This window comes from Oculina patagonica, chromosome 10 (genome assembly GCF_052425735.1).
Source record: "Oculina patagonica isolate OP01 chromosome 10, crgOcupat, whole genome shotgun sequence".
Taxonomy (NCBI): domain Eukaryota; kingdom Metazoa; phylum Cnidaria; class Anthozoa; order Scleractinia; family Oculinidae; genus Oculina; species Oculina patagonica.
Window position 1 is genome coordinate 3,050,553 of NC_135767.1, and position 16,658 is coordinate 3,067,210.

Below are 16,658 nucleotides of genomic sequence, written 5' to 3' on the forward strand. Positions count from 1 at the left end.
TTTAAGTGGGGGGGCTTAAGAGACTCTTCTCTTAATAAGTCTTTATTTTTCGAAAAAAGTGGGGGGGGGGGGGGCTAAAGCCCCCCCCCAGCCCCCCGGCTCCGCCGTCCCTGATTAATGTTGAGATACATCAGGTCTGATGGCCACGAAGTTAATCCAAGTTAGTTAAAATTACAGAACGAGACGATACTCTAATAAATTAAAAGGGTAAAATAATGCGCAAGGCTCTCGAACCTAAAGCAATCTTAATTCCTAAAGCTGATGACACCACACAATTCTTGCCTTAGTGTTTTGCGATCATTCATCATTGCCCGTAGCACTAACGCTATCTTGCCACCCGCTAAAGCTGACAGCTTTGTGAAATGTTTTCATACTAGCTTGTTGTTCAACTTACGCTTATTTGCTAATTCTGATTCTACATCGACAAACAACTTATTATTTTCTGTAGATGTCATTGTAAAAACTTATATGTAAACATTTATGAATAATCGACGTATAAAGTTATTTTAATTTAAAATTGAAAGATGGAGATGGAGCAAGAGAAGTGTGTGTGGGGAGGGGGGGGGGGGGGGGGTGGCCCATCCAGTCCAGATTCGACATTCTATCTATGCATTTAAATTACTTTAGATCAATTTACGATAGGCTCTGCAAAAAGTGACAATTTTTATTGCAATTTATCACATGTATTATACGCACTTGGCGTGCGCCATTAAAACACAGCTAACATAATGTATATGCTTCACTGAATACCTAGCTTCTTGTGCATGGTGATTTAGCACTCTTAGACTTTTCCACACGCTTTCTAGAGGGAAAATTCGCCTTCTCACTAAAACCTCCGAAAGGGCCTTAAAAGCGACTTTCCGAGTTAAAAATACCACATTGTTCAAACTTGAACTTGGTTACAGTTCAGTGGGACTGGCTTAGCATAATATTATAATCCTTAAAGGGACACTGTCACCAGTTTCACTTAAAAAATCAAGAGAAGAAAGACATATGGAAACTACGAATGGTGGCCCAATTTTGTTAAAAACCATGCACTATGCAAGTGTACTAGAGCGATAAACAAGTGACCTTAGATCTCAACTTGAAAAAGTCAGGCTGATATTTTCAAGTTTTGTCCTGTGGACTGGAAAATCATCTAAAAATTATTATAGCTCCCTTCTTCCTTCAATAACAATTTTTAATTATTTTTATATCTCCAGCTTGATGTACTAGGTGCATTTCATGTACGAGAAGACCTATTCGCCAATTTTAGTACTTTTTATCGAAAACCATTAAAATCCCCATGACAGTGTTCCTTTAAACAAAGTATTTACATCGAAATATGTTACTTTTTCTATCCATCAACACTTAAAGTTTGCAGTAATAGCTACACCGGCAAATTACGCAAAATAAGAAAAAAAAATAACACAAGATAAGAAGTGAAACGGTCCTTCGCAATCAACTGTACATTGAAAGCTATCGAGGCGTCCCATTGAAAGCACCAAGAAAAACAAATGTTATCACCACAAACTATTTCCCCCAATTTTTTACTTTTCCGGGTAATTACTAGCCAAAAACGAGTAATAAACCCAGTATACAACATTGAATATAATAAATGACAAGGGAAACAGAGCTCTTGATGCTTTGTCAATGAAGTCAGCAGCCTTTTCTTTCTTGCTGGTTTTGATAACATCTTCAATCGCCACATCATCCATCACGGACTTGTCTGCTTTGCTCGCCAAGTTAACCATTTCCAGGTCGTCATCTTCGAAACCCATCTGTTTGGTGGTACCGTTCTTGTTGACATTTATGACTTGTTTTATGGTAGAAGAAATTTTTGTCGCGAGAGGTACTTCCTTGACCTGAAAGTGGAAACCAGACCAGATGGGCTTAACCTCTTACGTTTACGTTGCTCGAATCACAACAAATTTTAATAATAGGTTTGATGGATAAATACTATTTGATAGTTTATCAAATTATGGTAAAACAATCGTATCATACACATACCTAATCATGTGAACTCGTGACTATCCTTTAACCTACAGGTTACCATATCAACGACATATCCTGTCAGAACACCCTTAACTTTTGTTTGCTTTTATTTCTTGAACATGTCGCTCAAAATTGAGTATGTTTTCTTATTATTGACTAGTGATTAATTAGCTTTTTAACGTACAACAGTTTACTTTTTTGTTACATTCTGCATGATACGACACACGCAAGCGTTAATTAGTTCAAAATTAAAGGCAGTCGTCACAGTTTCGCAAAGCTCATTAATCTTAATCAATGCATACCTTGCATTTGACACGTTCCTTGTCTTCAGCAGCCTTCATATTTAAAATAAACACAATCGTACATTCCATTAGCGACATGAACACAAAGCTGAATGACGCCAGCAGATACCAGTCCAAAGCCTTTGGGTAGCTGACTTTAGGCAAGTTGCCATTGAGAGATCCAAGAAGAAACATGATGGTTAAGATGGTGGTGATTCCTAGAGCCATCCTGTTGCCCATATCTTCTTTATCCATCCAGAACACAATCCAGCTTAGAGCTACGACAAAGATGTCTGGAAGGTACACTTGAATGAGATAGTAACCGACTCTCCGTTGGAAGAAAAATGTGACAGTGACTATGGAGTAGTTTCCTAGAGGAAAGAAAAGAATGTTTTAGAATTTATTTGAGTGGAAGGTAGGAATGAAGTGGATGGTATATTGAGGAGAGGAAAAGAAAAATAGGGGGGAAAAGAGAGGAGGGGGAAAGAGAGGGGAAGAAAAAGGAAGGGAAGGGAAGGGGGGGGGGGAGAAAAGGGGGGGGGAGAAGGGGGAGAATGTAATGCCATTTATGGTCATTTGACATGCGGTCAGGCGATGCATGGAGATGGATCGGTCATATCTTGAGGAGGGAAAAAGATAACAGTTGCCGAGATGCTCTCCGGCTTGGGCCCCTGAAGGCAAGAGAAGGCGAGGAATAGCTAAGATTACGTAGAGAAGAACTGGGGTGAGCGTAAAGGCCTGGGCTGGGCTAGCTGGAATGAGGTAGAACAGCGAGCAAATGACCGTGAAGGATGGAAGGCGTTGTTTGTCAGCCTTATGCTCTGATCCACTAACAGAGGCAAAGAGGCGGGATAAGTGAGGGATTAACAAGTGAGTGACATGACTGTGTGTGCTGTCTATATGTCAAAAACAGGCCTAGGGCAACGGGATTTTTTTGTATTTCACTAATTTTGCTGCATGAAATTATTGAGGAGGAATAGTAACTGAGGAGAATTGAGCAATTTAGGAAAGAGTGAAATCATTGCTAACCTGTTGGGAAGACATCTGTGTGTGAAGATAACTCGGAACCTTTGTACTCAAACTGGGACATTTGTTTTGTTCCCACTTTGACGTCAGTCGCGTTCCATTTAAACACAATATCCTCCGTGGAATAACTATCTGTATTTTAATGAAAGATGGATAACGTCAGAAGATAACATTAATTAATTAATGTTGTTTTTGGTGGTTGTATTTAATGTCACCAAAATGTGCAGATAAATGTTTCTTACAACTTATTTATTTTGCAGTATTTTGTCAACTGATAAGTTTTAGCTTAAACCACGCCTATTTGAGTCGATCTCGGGGACTGTCCGAATGATTTCATTTTGTTTTCCTGTTTTGTAGTTTTGTAGATGTGTAAATAGTTAAGTTTCACTTCACTTTCTGAAGAAAAATAAAACTACGAAACTATCCAATCATAATACGGATACTAAATTTAATGCAGTTTTGTTCTTCTGGTTTGAAAATTGTGAAAATCGGTAAGAATCTTTTACACTGCAGGTTTTTGGCGTGGATTTTTGTGACATGTATATCAATACTTACAGCTTCCAAACTTGAGATAGCAAGCCTGTGAATCGTGTGGAAAACTATGAAGGTCCATGTTACAGGAAGCGAGCAAAGTAACTCTGTAAAAATAGTAAAGAACAAGGAATTGTACGTTTCGAGTGTAACACCGACGTACCCGATATGTGAAATTTCAGTTAAACAAGCCAAGAGGCAAAAGTGTATTGGCTAGGGGCCAGTTCAAGGGGGATAGTTCTTTTGTACACTATATATAAGAATGCCTTATAAGGTATAACTTGTCAGGCTGACTCTAGTCTCCTTAGCTTTGCAGTTGTTATTTAGGGATGGCACGAAATCGTTTCTCTCCTCCGTCCTTGACGATCCAGCTAACGGCTGCGCGGAAACTAAGCTTACTTAGCAAATTCTCGATATTTATCTATACAGATCAGATGATTTTCTAGCGTTTTTGTCCTCATTAAAGGATCCACTGGTCAAACATGCTAATACATGTCAAGATCGACCCACAGAATAGTACTGAGTAAAGTCCTGCAACAACTGTTACCGCCGAAGAACAGTATTTTATTTTTGTTTTATTTTGATCGTGACGTTTCGTGTCAATGACATGAAGTAGCTTGCAAAGCTTTGTAACCACCCGGACGGACTCACGTGGAACTGATTTTGTAAAAACTTGGACGTGTCTTTGGTCATTAAAAAAGTGTCAAAATCAAGTTTGTTGTCGTTATGCGAGTTCAGTGGGGACTAAAAAAGTAGCGGCAACAACAACATACCCTTTGCTGTACAGGATATCGCCGCTAGGCTTGATGCTAACACTACTGTGGACTTCCTCGTCAGGCATCATCATGTTAGATTCACGTGCGTTATAACAGTAGGGATCTGGGACCCATATGTTCTCGATAACATCTTTGTTTAAAACCAGTGTACGGTTAAGCTTTCCGGCAAGGCGAGAATCCCTCCATTTCTGATAGAAATAGGTGTAAACCCTGTACTCCTGTCGATAAAAAAAGAAAATAACGTTTCTCTGAACACATAAACACTTGCATAAACAACTTAGATTAGTATCCATGATCAAGAGCGGCCTTTAGATACAATAGCAAATGGTTTGAACCCAGGGTTAGCAGCAGTTTGTATAATGTGATCGTCCGGGTGACAGTAATTCTGAAAAGAACTGTACTTGGTCACTAACGCTTCGACATCCTGAGCGAATGAAATGTACGTTAAGTAAGAGTTAAGTGAGAAGTTGTTGTCAGTCGATGATGTTATAGTTAAGCGACCAGTTTATTGGGTGAGGGGGTGGGCCACTATATTTGGGGGGGGGCCGGGAGGGGGGTCACTTCTTTTTGAGCGCCAGTTTGGGGAGGGCCATTTCTTTGTAAACTGTACTTATGGGAGGGTTCTGGCATATTTACATTTAAAACGTAAAACTCAACCTCGAACTCAAGTGTCTCATACGGTTTTTATATCAAGTTCTTAATTTTGAAACTGATGTTCGACCTTTCTCGTCGGACTTAAAAGTTTCAAGTCAATTTTTAAGTATGGCCAGTTAAATGTGCTTTTCTCTTTTCAAAGTCTGTATTTTGACTTTGCTTTACTTCTTTGCCTTAACTACATTTATCTTTTGCCCTTGGCAACAGTCAAACATTTTGTCAATAGTGCCTATTTTTCTAGTGAGCTGCAGTAGTGAGGTATTGAATGCTTAATAGTTTGAACCTTTGATAACAGGCGTTTTACACTGGTATAAATTGATAACTTTTCAGGCTCTTCTAAAATTAGTGGTAGGCAACAGTGAAATAGTGATAAAATGCTCTAGAGCGTGGCTTATTGTAGAATCAATACAAAATTTCTTATATTTTGTGAATAATTAAAACTTTTGGATTCCGCACCATATTTGCTTCTTCTATGTTTCCAAAGGACTCCACATATATGTCTGCCATGATAGCCGTCGCCTTTCCCTCGTCTAGTAAAGTAAAAAATACAATTTAAGTTTGATTTCTAAGCAAAGAAGCCCACGTTTCTTCATAAACAGGGTCTGCCAGTTTTGGTGGCAAGTGGTATACCTGTACACCTAAAAAAATGTACCCAGTACACCCAAAATTTACCCGCTAAATTATGCAAAATACCAAAAGTTGGAAAAACACAGTATACTTTATACCCACAAAAGGCCCAATATTGGCGTATAAATACTGTACACCCAATTTAAAATCCCTCTGTAAACCGTATACCTTAAACCTTGGCTGATCCTACAACAACGCTTTTTGTTGCAATCAACATACATATAAGTTGATTTGCCTTCGAAACACCACTGTTGCACTAACCGACCCAACTTAACATGCATCGCTCATACTGCGAGTAAGATTTAGCATCGCGCGTTGCTCAAACTTACCAAAATCCGGTCGCACAACTCTGTCGTAGCCAGCAAAGAATTTGGTGATCACATCATTTTCGGCACAACCAACCCTGTAAAGAATAAACGTACAAAAAATCTTTTTTGAGTTGTTTCATACATCGCTCGCTGAAAAAGTTACTACAGGCAACAAAGGGAGTCAATCTACCTCAATTTTAGAACAGTGTACTATACTTACGATCTAAAAAAGCCCAATAGCAACACAACTGACCAATATATTTTGGTAATCCTCGCCATTCTGAAGCCTGCTTTCATTTTCCTACAAGAGTAACAGAGAAAGTGGTATTTTCGCTGTCGTACATTATCATATTAAGTCACGTTCTGCAATACTTAACTTGTCATGAATTGTAATAATAATATTGTCGCTTTTTATTATACCTGTCGTAAATTGAGACTGATTGATGTATTTTTGCAATAACGAATGTTTTTGCTATTTGTAATAATCCAAGCTGTCTCACATTGTAATGACACATTGTCGTTTTTTGTAATATCGGCAAAAGGCTCAAAAATTTCCCCATTCAACTCATTATAATCCATTAAGAAATACGAATTCTGCAATTTTGCAAAAGAACTCTAAATTGAATTTTTTTGGCTTGTAGTTGTCACTGAATGATGAATTGAAAATCCATTTGTGTTCTAAGGCTGCTCAGTCGTGGTCAAGCACTGAACAGTTGAGTGACAGTGGTATAATGTCAGTTTCCATTAATGGAAGTGAAGTTTCCATATATGGAAATTGTAACAGAAAAGGAGATTTAGGAACCAAGATGGCGGAAAAATTTCTATGCATGTTTTGGTGCAGGTTTTGGATAAGCAAGGACGACATTTTAATGAACTCTTCTTTCAAATTTCAAAGTTCAAACTTGTGTGCTTACAAGACAATTTGCCGGAATCAGCTAGATGAAATTCTTCTTGCCACTGCAGCAAGAATATCTTGCCTTTTGTCTTTAATATAGACAAATAATAGTTTGAATTGTATGATTGTATTTGATATTTGGCTATACAGCACTTTTTTTTTTTTTTTTTTTTTTTTTTTTTTTTATATATATAAAAAAAAAAAAATGGGGTCGGGTAGCAGCTCTGGCAAGGTCTCACATGAATGGCTTGCTACACCTTCGAGAGAACAACAGAACAAACAACAGGAACAATGCCCCTAGTCCCAAAAACAATGGCAACCGTCTACATTAGAGGACCAGTAGAATAACAAACTTACAAGAGCTGCTACACTTCTGCTCGAGATATCTTTGGTTGACTATATATTGTCTGATACCTGTCTTTCGATATTGCACCACGTGGTATGTTTTGTCCAATAAGAGCGCGCGGAAATATATTGGTGGGCTATAATCACAAATATCACTGCAGTTGATCAATGTTATTTATCTTCTGATGACGTCACTACACATATTTTTTACTCAGCAAATACAGCTAAGCATATTACGTTTTATAGTCTAAATGATGTTGTTTAGTGTCTGGGTTGAATAGATATTGACTAGAATACTTGGAATTGTTTTACGGGATTAGTAAAATTCTTCTATTGTAAACATTGAGGGTAATTGATGAATAAGATCTGCATCGATGGGCAGATTTAAAATGTTAATGGAAGTTTGATCATTATTATCATCGTTAAGAAAGCTAGAGCTTGCAATACAAACATTAGGCTAGCAAATCTTAACTATTACAAATGGCACACACGCAGTTTAATGCGGTTTCCTCGCATGTTCGCAAAAGCGTTAAATAAAAAATACCTGTTAAGGGCCACTGATTGTTACAAGCACTTATATCAACTTGAGGTTAACAACTAAACTGTAAATTAACAGCATTAACTTTCAAAACCCAACTTTCCAAATTTGCTACGGAGTTTAACCTACTTTATCGACTTCAGGTAGATAATTAGGTGTATAGCCCGCCGACGCAGGTAACACAGCAGTTTCTTTAGAAACCACCTCGCCAGCTTTGTTCGTTTTAGTTACTGATAAGCAGCATGCAGGAATTATTTGAAAGGGAGTTTTTGTTACTTAACTACTGATCATGACCTGAAAGACAGCACTCACATTTTCCCAATTGCCCTTTCGTCACCGCCTTATGACACTAAAAAAAGGTGGAAAAAAAGCCTGTGGACAGCGTTGACAATTTCATTAGAAGCGATGGCTACGCTTTAATGTCAAATAACCAACAATTGATGGTAGAACAATGCTATTAAAGCTGATTGACTGAATAGATAAGGCAAGGGTTAATATTCAGAGCATGCCACTAAGTCAAAGCACAATGAAGCTTTTAACAATGAAGCTAAGCAAAGCAAAACATATGACCTTGGTAATCTAGAAAGACCAAAAGACAAGAATCAGGCTTACAGAGCTAGATCTACCAACAGATCAACAATCACGAACGACAAAACAAAGAAAATTCACAATTTGTGTTTGCTTTCAGTGATTTGCATGTATATCAATTAATAAAAACTCCACGCGACTGATCATGAAGATTTGTTTGATTTCTTAGTCTAATTTTGTCTCTTTAGAAACGCAACTAAACTCTTCCTAATGAGAACTGGGGTTCTTGCGTTTGGAACTCAATGCTTAAACGGATTTTGACTCCAAAGATCGCCGATTCATTCTGCAAACTGTTGAACCATGAACTGAGGTTAAAGCGCTACACGTTCTAAACAGACATACACGGTTTACATAGACACAAAAAATATTAAGTAGAACTATGGTGTCAGCTAAATCGCAAGAAGGCCAAAAAGGAAATGACTGCAAAAGCAATGCACATACATTTGTAAAAGCCCTGGGTAATAGTCCCAAACGCCTGATAACTTGAACAGTTGATGTAAAACAGGAAGCCTTAACTGGCCACGAAAATGAAATGTTATATTTAACTTTGAACTTGACCGACAATTAGCAAGATAAATTATGCTGATTATGCTAACTATACTTGGCACAACTTGGCGCCTTCCGCGCCAAATTTCCCTTTGATATGTATTTCAGGAGGTGGTTTGTCCATCAACAAAGAAATATCGGTTGGGAATAAGTAAGCTACCTTTCTAAGCCTTCCATGCTGTGTCGTAAAAAAGTTGCTGCTTTTCCCAACACCATCTTTTAAGATGACAATACGTTTAAAAAAATGTATGCCTGCCTAAGACAGCTGATTTGTTTTGAATTCCTTCTCTCTAAAACCTAAACTTGTGTTTTATCTACCGTATTGTGGTAGCCTCTGCTTTTGCTATTTTCTTGGGGATATTACTGATTGGGGCTGAGCCAGCCCTGCCTTTACAACCACGCTGTGTCTTATAACTTCTTTAGAAATTTACTACTTCTTTAAACACCATCACTTTTAAACAAAAATTTTTAATCTTGTTTAGTTTATACATATACAACTTTTACCGAGCTCAATAGCTCCTACGTGCTTAATGTATATAAATAAACGGTTGATTGATTGGTGGATTTATTGATTGATTGATTGATTGATTGATCGATTGTCATTTGATTGACTGATTTGTTTTGAATTCCTTCTCTTTAAAAAGCTTGGTTTTATCCACCACAACATGCTAGCCTCTGCTTTTGCTTTGTTCTTGGGATGTCTATCGTATGAAAAATAATAGTGGTTGGGCTTAAGTGATTTAAAGTTGCTCATTCCCCAAACACAATCATAGGCGAGAGTCGTGACGTCAATTAGCGATACGACACTCGCAAGAGTGACATACGGAAAATACGCCTCTCGAGTTCCGGATGAAGTGGCGTATTGAATCTTCGAGGGGTCTAGTTCCCAGTAAAAACACTCTCTTCCATATAATAAAGACCAATAATAGCGTGAATTGTATGACTGTGTGTGATATTTTGCAATACATTCCGTACTCTACAAATATTACATTTTGCTTCACCACTGGGATCGGGTAGCAGCGCTCACAAGGTCTCACATGAATGGCTCGCAGTACTCTTCGAGAGAACAATAGAACAAACAACAGAAACAATGCCCCTAGTCCCAAAAACAATAGCAACCGTCTACATTAGAGGAACAGTAGAGTTACAAACTTTCGAGAGCTGCTACACTATTGCTCCAGAAAGCTTTGGTTGGCTATATATTGTCTCGTACCCGTCGTCCGATTTTGTACCACGTGGTATGTTTTGGCCGATAAGAGCACGCGGAAATTAATCGGTGGGCTATAATCACAAATATTACTGCAGTTGCATGATAGCTACCTACTGACGACATCAGTACACTGGCACTTTTTTTTTAATCAGCAAATACCGCTTAGCATATAATATTACGTTTTTTAGTCTAAATGAAGTTGTTTGGTGTCTGGAACTAATAGATCGACTATAGAATACTTGGAATTGTTTCACGAGATAAGTAATTTTTTTCTATTGTAATCATTGAGAGTAATTGATGGATAAAATGTGCATCGATGGGCAGATTAAAAACGTTAATATAATTTTTGTCATAATTATCATCGTTAAGAAAGTTTCCAAAGAGATTGCAAGAATATAACACTTAGTAAAATCAAAGATCTCTTCGAGATATCGACTTTTTTTGCATGAAGTTAGTATGAGTAGAAGGTTTATCCTGGGCATTGTTGTTCGAACATATCATGGGAGAATTCAAACGTCTTTCAGTTCAAGCATTTTTTTATTTTCGCGGAGTAAATGCTGTACTTGTCAGTTGCGACGGCTGGGTGCTTTGCGACTCATATACTTTGGCTTGGTTAAAAAAGGTAAACTTTGACGTTTGCCTTTAACATGTTTAATCGAAATAGTTGTTTCCTTTCGAGTTAGAAAGATTTCTACTCGGCTTAATGCAGAAAAATAACGCCTGATCGCAGGTTAGGTTACGCACGACAGAGTTACCTTTTGTCTCGTCACGCAATCTTAACCCCACATTGAGAAGTAAATTTTCGTTTGGATATTACCAAAAGCCGCTTCTCCTCGTTATTCTTTACCTTACGGCTACACATCCCATTTCTAACGACTACATTTCCAGCAAAACAGTTGCTGTTTATTTTTCTTATGGCGATGCATTAACTTCTGAACGGAAGAAACGTTTAACGTTTACTGCTTCCACCGGAAGTAATTTCACAACAGGCTACAAAAACACTTATAATGTTGCAATTAGCGAAGCGCACTAATGACGTCACAGAATTTGACCCCCGGTGTGAGTCAAAATTCGGACAAACAAACCGCTCTGTAAGAGCAATGTATGGTTGGCGGGCACTTTGGAGGCATATTTAGCGATTGTTTCACAAAACCATGGCCAGATTGGCTCGGACTTCGGAAAGCCTTACCTGTGCAACGTAGAAAGCTCAAACCGTGGTTTGAAACAAAAGGTTTGTCAAACAGAGCGATTATTCAATAAATGTGTAAAATGTTTTACTCTCAGTTATTGAATGGATTATAAAGGCCCGATTTGCTGCCGGGATTTGCTGAAAGAAAACATTTATTTTTATGAGAAATGCAAAACGTTTACACTGTTCTTAGTGGCACATTTTGCAACACAACAGAGCTAACCTCAGATTTATGCCACCACAAAATTACACAAAGAAACGCTCGTCCGATCGGTCCCCTTGCCTGACCCGAATATTTAAAGAGGTCAATTTCGTTACACAATTGCCCGGGGGGGGGGGGACTCCCATATTAAAGGGACAGGGATGCTCGTCGGAAATTTTGAAAAGAACCCCTAAAAGAGACCAATCTGGGCGTGGCTCAAGCTATTTTAAACCCCTAAAAGATACCAAAATTCTGAGAAAAAAAACTTATATTGGTATATTTCTTCGTGTGTAACCCTAAACGAGACCCTGACGGCTAAAAATATTGTGATTTTCTTGCATTTTCCTCAGAACACCCTAAGCGAGACCCAAAGTCCGACATTTATACCCCTAAGCGAGACGACGAGCATCCCCGTCACTCTCATATGGGAGTCCCCCCCCCCCCCCCCCCGGGCACAATTGTCGCGGCAAATACTATTTAATATACACTGTTCGAGCTCGGCAACTGTAGCTGCAGTCTGTAATAGTAATGGGGATAAATAATAGCTTTATTTAAATCAAACCCGCCGTCAATTCCATTAGAAAGGCGTTTGAATAGCATAATATTTTCGCCCTCTATCTATCATGTGTCGAAACAGATCGGATGGCCGGCGATCAGTGCCGTCAAATTCGGGAAGAATTCTGAACTTCTTGCAACCGACGATCTTTCCGGTGCCTAAATGAAGCAAACATACAAGTGCTATCCTTCGCAATTATATAATTCGATAGTAATTCGCTATCCGCCGCTTAAATTTCTCGGCAGCCTGAATAATTTTGCAGTGGAAATCAAGGTGTCATTACCGGATCTTCGACTAATAAATTCAATTTTGGGCCATTTTTTGGATACCTTCAATCTGTTTTTCACTTACTAAAGCAAAAATGTTTGAAATCTATCATTTTTCGAGTCTTTCGAGAATCTCGGCCTCAAATTGTGCCTTTCTCGCCCTTATTTTCTTGTCAAGAATGCGTCCCCACCATACAAAGCCTTTGCCAAAACTAAAATTGTTGTCCGACTCACGCAGGGGGGGGGGGGGGGTATCATGTGGCGAAATCTATTTTTAGTAATAGTGCGCTTTGCTAGATGATGTTGCAATTCTAAATTGTGCAACTCAGCAGAAATAATCAATTGTCACGAAATGAGTTCCCTTTGGTTAACTATTAGCAACGTTTTAGTGTGTTCGTGCGGGTAATGTTTGACCTCCTGACCTCTTTCAGTGCTTTGGCTAAATTAAAGGCACGGCGCCGCACAGTAAAATCTTTAGAAAAGCAGTCACTTGAGAAACACACAAGTCGTGTTTGCGTTAGTCACGGAGTGAACGTGACATGAATTTCCTTTACCACGTCATCTTTTGCTTTTTAAAACCACATGCCTAGCCGGAAAAATGCCTGCTTACGCATGCAAATATTTATTTTGTTCCGAATGTTCAATAAAATAACCCAAACCAGTTCATTTAAAAGAAAGCCAAATCACGCCAAAATAAAGAGTAGACTATAAAGGCTATCCCATTGTGTTTCTCCGTTTAGCGTCTTCCGACAAGCTTTTGGTAATTCCCCTGGCGCGATGACGTGTATCCCGTGCTTTGACACATTCTTGCTGAGCTTGCAACTTACGTTTCGATAACGTTTCGATTCTCAAAATACCGTAAACTCAAAACAAAAATTGGGATATCCAGAAAATAAGTCGTTGTTTTGCAATATTTAACACGTTCCGGGTAAATTGTACGACTTGTACTCGCTCCGAGCCAAACGCTTGAGTAACACAACAATAAATATTTCACACAAACAGAGCGCAGAGTATTCAAACTGAAAATAGGTGAATGATTATTTATAGCTACAAGCGAGAGATCGCGTGACATGGGTCTGACGTAGTGGTAGTTTTACATAGCTTGGACATGTCCAAGCGGTCTTTGTTTTCGCTATGTGATTTTAGGTTAAATAAATATTAGCGCCTAAAGACTTGTACTAGTAAAAATTGCGTTCTTAATCGTTTTAAACTTCGCTGCCTTCGAGCGCTGAACCCCTTACATTCTTAATTGGTTATGTGACGTAAGATTTGGGCTACTCACGTTTTTTATTCTTATATAATGTTTGTAAATTTGACAAGTCACGTTTTTTCTACAAGAACGGAAGTGCTGAAGCACAACTATAGAGTGACACTTTACAAGTCACGCGCTTTGATCACCCACAGCGGAAAGTATTCCCTTGAGAAATTAAAACAGTCCCTTGAGAGTTAACAAGAATGCAATCCCTTCCGGTTCAGATTTTAGCCCAGGTAAACGCTATTCTACTTCTTTTTGCTTGTAAACAAGCAAAAAAAGTCGAAAAAATTAGGCAAGTAGATCTTAAATATAACAAAGTTCACACTGACGCAGTTTTTTTTTTAAATGCAGTTTCCTCGCGTGTTCGCAAAAGCGTTAAATGAAAACTGCCTGTTAAGGGCCTAAGAGGCATTGATTGTTACAAACACTTATATACAACTTGAGGTTAATAACTTTACGGTAGATTAACAGCATTAACTTCCAAATTCAAACTTTCCAAATTTGCTACGGAGTTTGACCATCCTTTATCGACTTCAGGTAGATAATTAGCTGTATAGCCCGCCGACGCAGGTAACACAGCAGTTCCTTTAGAAACTACTCGCCAGCTTTGTTCGCTTTACTGATAAGCAGCCTTGTGCAGGAATTATTTGAAAGGAAGTTTTTGTTACTAAACTACTGACCTGAAAGACAGCACTCACATTTTCCCTATTGCCCTTTCGTCACCGCCTTATGACATTGAAAAAAAAGTTGACAAACAGTCAGTGGACAACTTCAACAGTTTCCTTAGAACTGATGGCTACGTTGGAATGTAAAATAACCAACAATTGATGATAGAACAATGCTATTAAAGCTGATTGACTGAAAAGATAAGGCAAGGGTTAATATTCAGAGAATGCCACTGAGACAAAGCACAATGAAGCTTTTAACAAGAAGCTAAGCAAAACACATGACCTTAACAACATAGAGAGACATTAAGCTGACAGACCTACCAATTGTAACAGATCGACAGTCACAAAAGACAAACATAGAATGTTCACAGTTTGTGTTTGCTTTCAGTGATTTGCATGTCTATTAATAAACACTCCACACGACTGATCATAAAGCACTGATTTCTTAGTCTATTTTTTTCTCTTTAGAAACGCAACTAAACTCTCTCTAATGAGAACTGGGATTCTTGCGTTGAGAACTCAGTGCTTTTAAGCTTTTAAAAAAGGTCTTTGACTCCAATGATCGCGATTCATTCCGCAAACTGTTGAACCATGAAGTGAGGTTAAAACGCTACACGCTTAACAGAAATTCACGGTTTACGCAGACACAAAAAAATACTACTTTAGTGTATATGCCAAAGCGTTAGAAGACCAAAAAGTAAATGACTGCTAAAGCAATGTACTTACATTTATAAAAGCCCTGGGTAACAGTGACAAACTCCTGATGACTCGGACAACTGACGTAAAACGAAAAAACCTCAACTGCCCACCGAAAAGAATTGTTAACTTTGAACTTGACCGACAATTTGCAAAATAAATTATGCTAATTATACTTGGTACAACTTGGCGCCTTCATCCTAAATTTCCTTTTTATATGTATTTCCGTAGGTGGTTTGTCGATCAACAAAGAAATATCGGTTGGGAATAAGTAAGCTGCCTTTATAATCCAGCTGTTTTGCTAAAAAAGTTGCTTCTTGCCCGAACAACATCTTTCGCTGTATGCTTGCCTATAAGAAAGCTGATTTAGTTGTTTTAAATTCTTTCTCTCTAAAAAATTAAGCTAGCTTAAGCTTAAGTTCTACCTACGGTAACGTGGTAGCCTCTCTGCCTCTGGTTTTGCTATTTTCTTGGGGATTTTGCTGATTGGGGCTGAGGTAGACCTGTCACTGTTAACAACCACGGTGTGTCGTATAGCTACTTGTTAGAAATTTACTACTTCTTCAAACACCATCACTTTAGACATATCTTATTAATCTTGTTTAGTTTATATACACGTACACCTTTTACCGAGCTCAACAGCTTCTACGTGCTTAATGTATATAAATAAACGATTGATTGACCAATTGATTGATTGTTTGATGGACTGATTAGTCGATCGATCATTTGATTGAATGATTGACTGTTTTTTTTTAATTCCTTCTCTTTTTTAAAAAAAGCTTGGTTCCATCCACCATAACGTGCTTGCCTCTGCTTTTCTTGGTTGTCTATCGTTATTAACACGCTGTATGGGAGCAACTTGCTTAAAAGTTGCTCATTCCGCAAACGCCATCACTGTTTAGTTTACACTCGTTTGCCTTTTGACGAGCTCACTAGCTCCAGGGCGCTACGTGTATAAATAAACTATCGATTGATTTGTTTTGAATTCCTTTTCTCTAAACAATTTCGGGTTTCATCCACTTTAACGTGCTAGTCTCAGCTTTTGCTATTTCCTTGAGGAGTTTATTGAACAGTATATAATCAGCTGCCTTTTAAAACCCGATGTGTTGTATAGCTACTACTTGTTAAAAAGTTCCATTACTATGTTTGCATTAGAGCAATTTGTTTTGAATTCCTTTCCTTTTAAAAAAACTTTGGTTCTATACACCGTTACATAATTAAATTGAACCTCAGGTGTTCTGCTGTTAAGATTAGTAGTATGAAACAATTTCTTTCATAAAATTACTTTAAAACTGGGAAAGGGAAGGCTGGGACGGGACGAGCCACGAGAAAGAACATGGGCGGAAGGGGGATCGAGGAGAGAGTGGGACAGTTAAGCGACGAGCGCCGAGTAAAGGAGCATATGAAAAGGTTGTTTTCCTTCCTTTAGTAGCCTCCTACGCAGAGGTTTTTTTTGGGTTCGTCAGAAACGCGTGACAATCCCAGAGAACGTCTGCGCAGGAGGCTATTATTCTTATGCCGGATGTC

At 38.4% G+C, this 16,658-nt stretch overlaps 1 protein-coding gene across 3 annotated transcripts; it reads right to left on the reverse strand.

Annotated features, from left to right (window-relative positions):
* Positions 1-1,494: 1,494 nt before the first annotated feature.
* On the reverse strand, positions 1,495-15,251 carry LOC144628606 (gamma-aminobutyric acid receptor subunit alpha-6-like). 3 transcript variants are annotated; one of them, XM_078486736.1, is made up of 10 exons: positions 15,162-15,251; positions 8,250-8,304; positions 6,398-6,478; positions 6,199-6,272; positions 5,699-5,772; positions 4,586-4,806; positions 3,837-3,919; positions 3,285-3,413; positions 2,277-2,626; positions 1,495-1,844 (listed from the first exon to the last, which is right to left on the reverse strand). In XM_078486736.1, the coding sequence occupies exons 3-10, from the start codon at positions 6,472-6,474 to the stop codon at positions 1,530-1,532; spliced, it is 1,323 nt and encodes a 440-aa protein (XP_078342862.1). In that variant the 5' UTR covers positions 6,475-6,478; positions 8,250-8,304; positions 15,162-15,251; the 3' UTR covers positions 1,495-1,529. The 3 variants fall into 3 exon arrangements, with proteins under 3 accessions (XP_078342862.1, XP_078342859.1, XP_078342860.1); XM_078486733.1 differs by lacking the exon at positions 15,162-15,251 and adding an exon at positions 8,985-9,060; XM_078486734.1 differs by lacking the exons at positions 8,250-8,304; positions 15,162-15,251 and adding an exon at positions 14,448-15,021.
* Positions 15,252-16,658: the final 1,407 nt, after the last annotated feature.

What these genes read in the sequence shown, in the direction of transcription:
- LOC144628606 (XM_078486736.1), bottom strand. Translation starts at nt 6,474, where the DNA reads ATGAAAGCAGGCTTCAGAATGGCGAGGATTACCAAAATATATTGGTCA. An exon ending in CTATTGGGCTTTTTTAGATC is followed by an intron (nt 6,273 to 6,397) that starts GTAAGTATAGTA and finishes TATTCTTTACAG; the next exon opens with GGTTGGTTGTGCCGAAAATG. An exon ending in CACAGATGTCTTCCCAACAG is followed by an intron (nt 2,627 to 3,284) that starts GTTAGCAATGAT and finishes TCTTTCCTCTAG; the next exon opens with GAAACTACTCCATAGTCACT.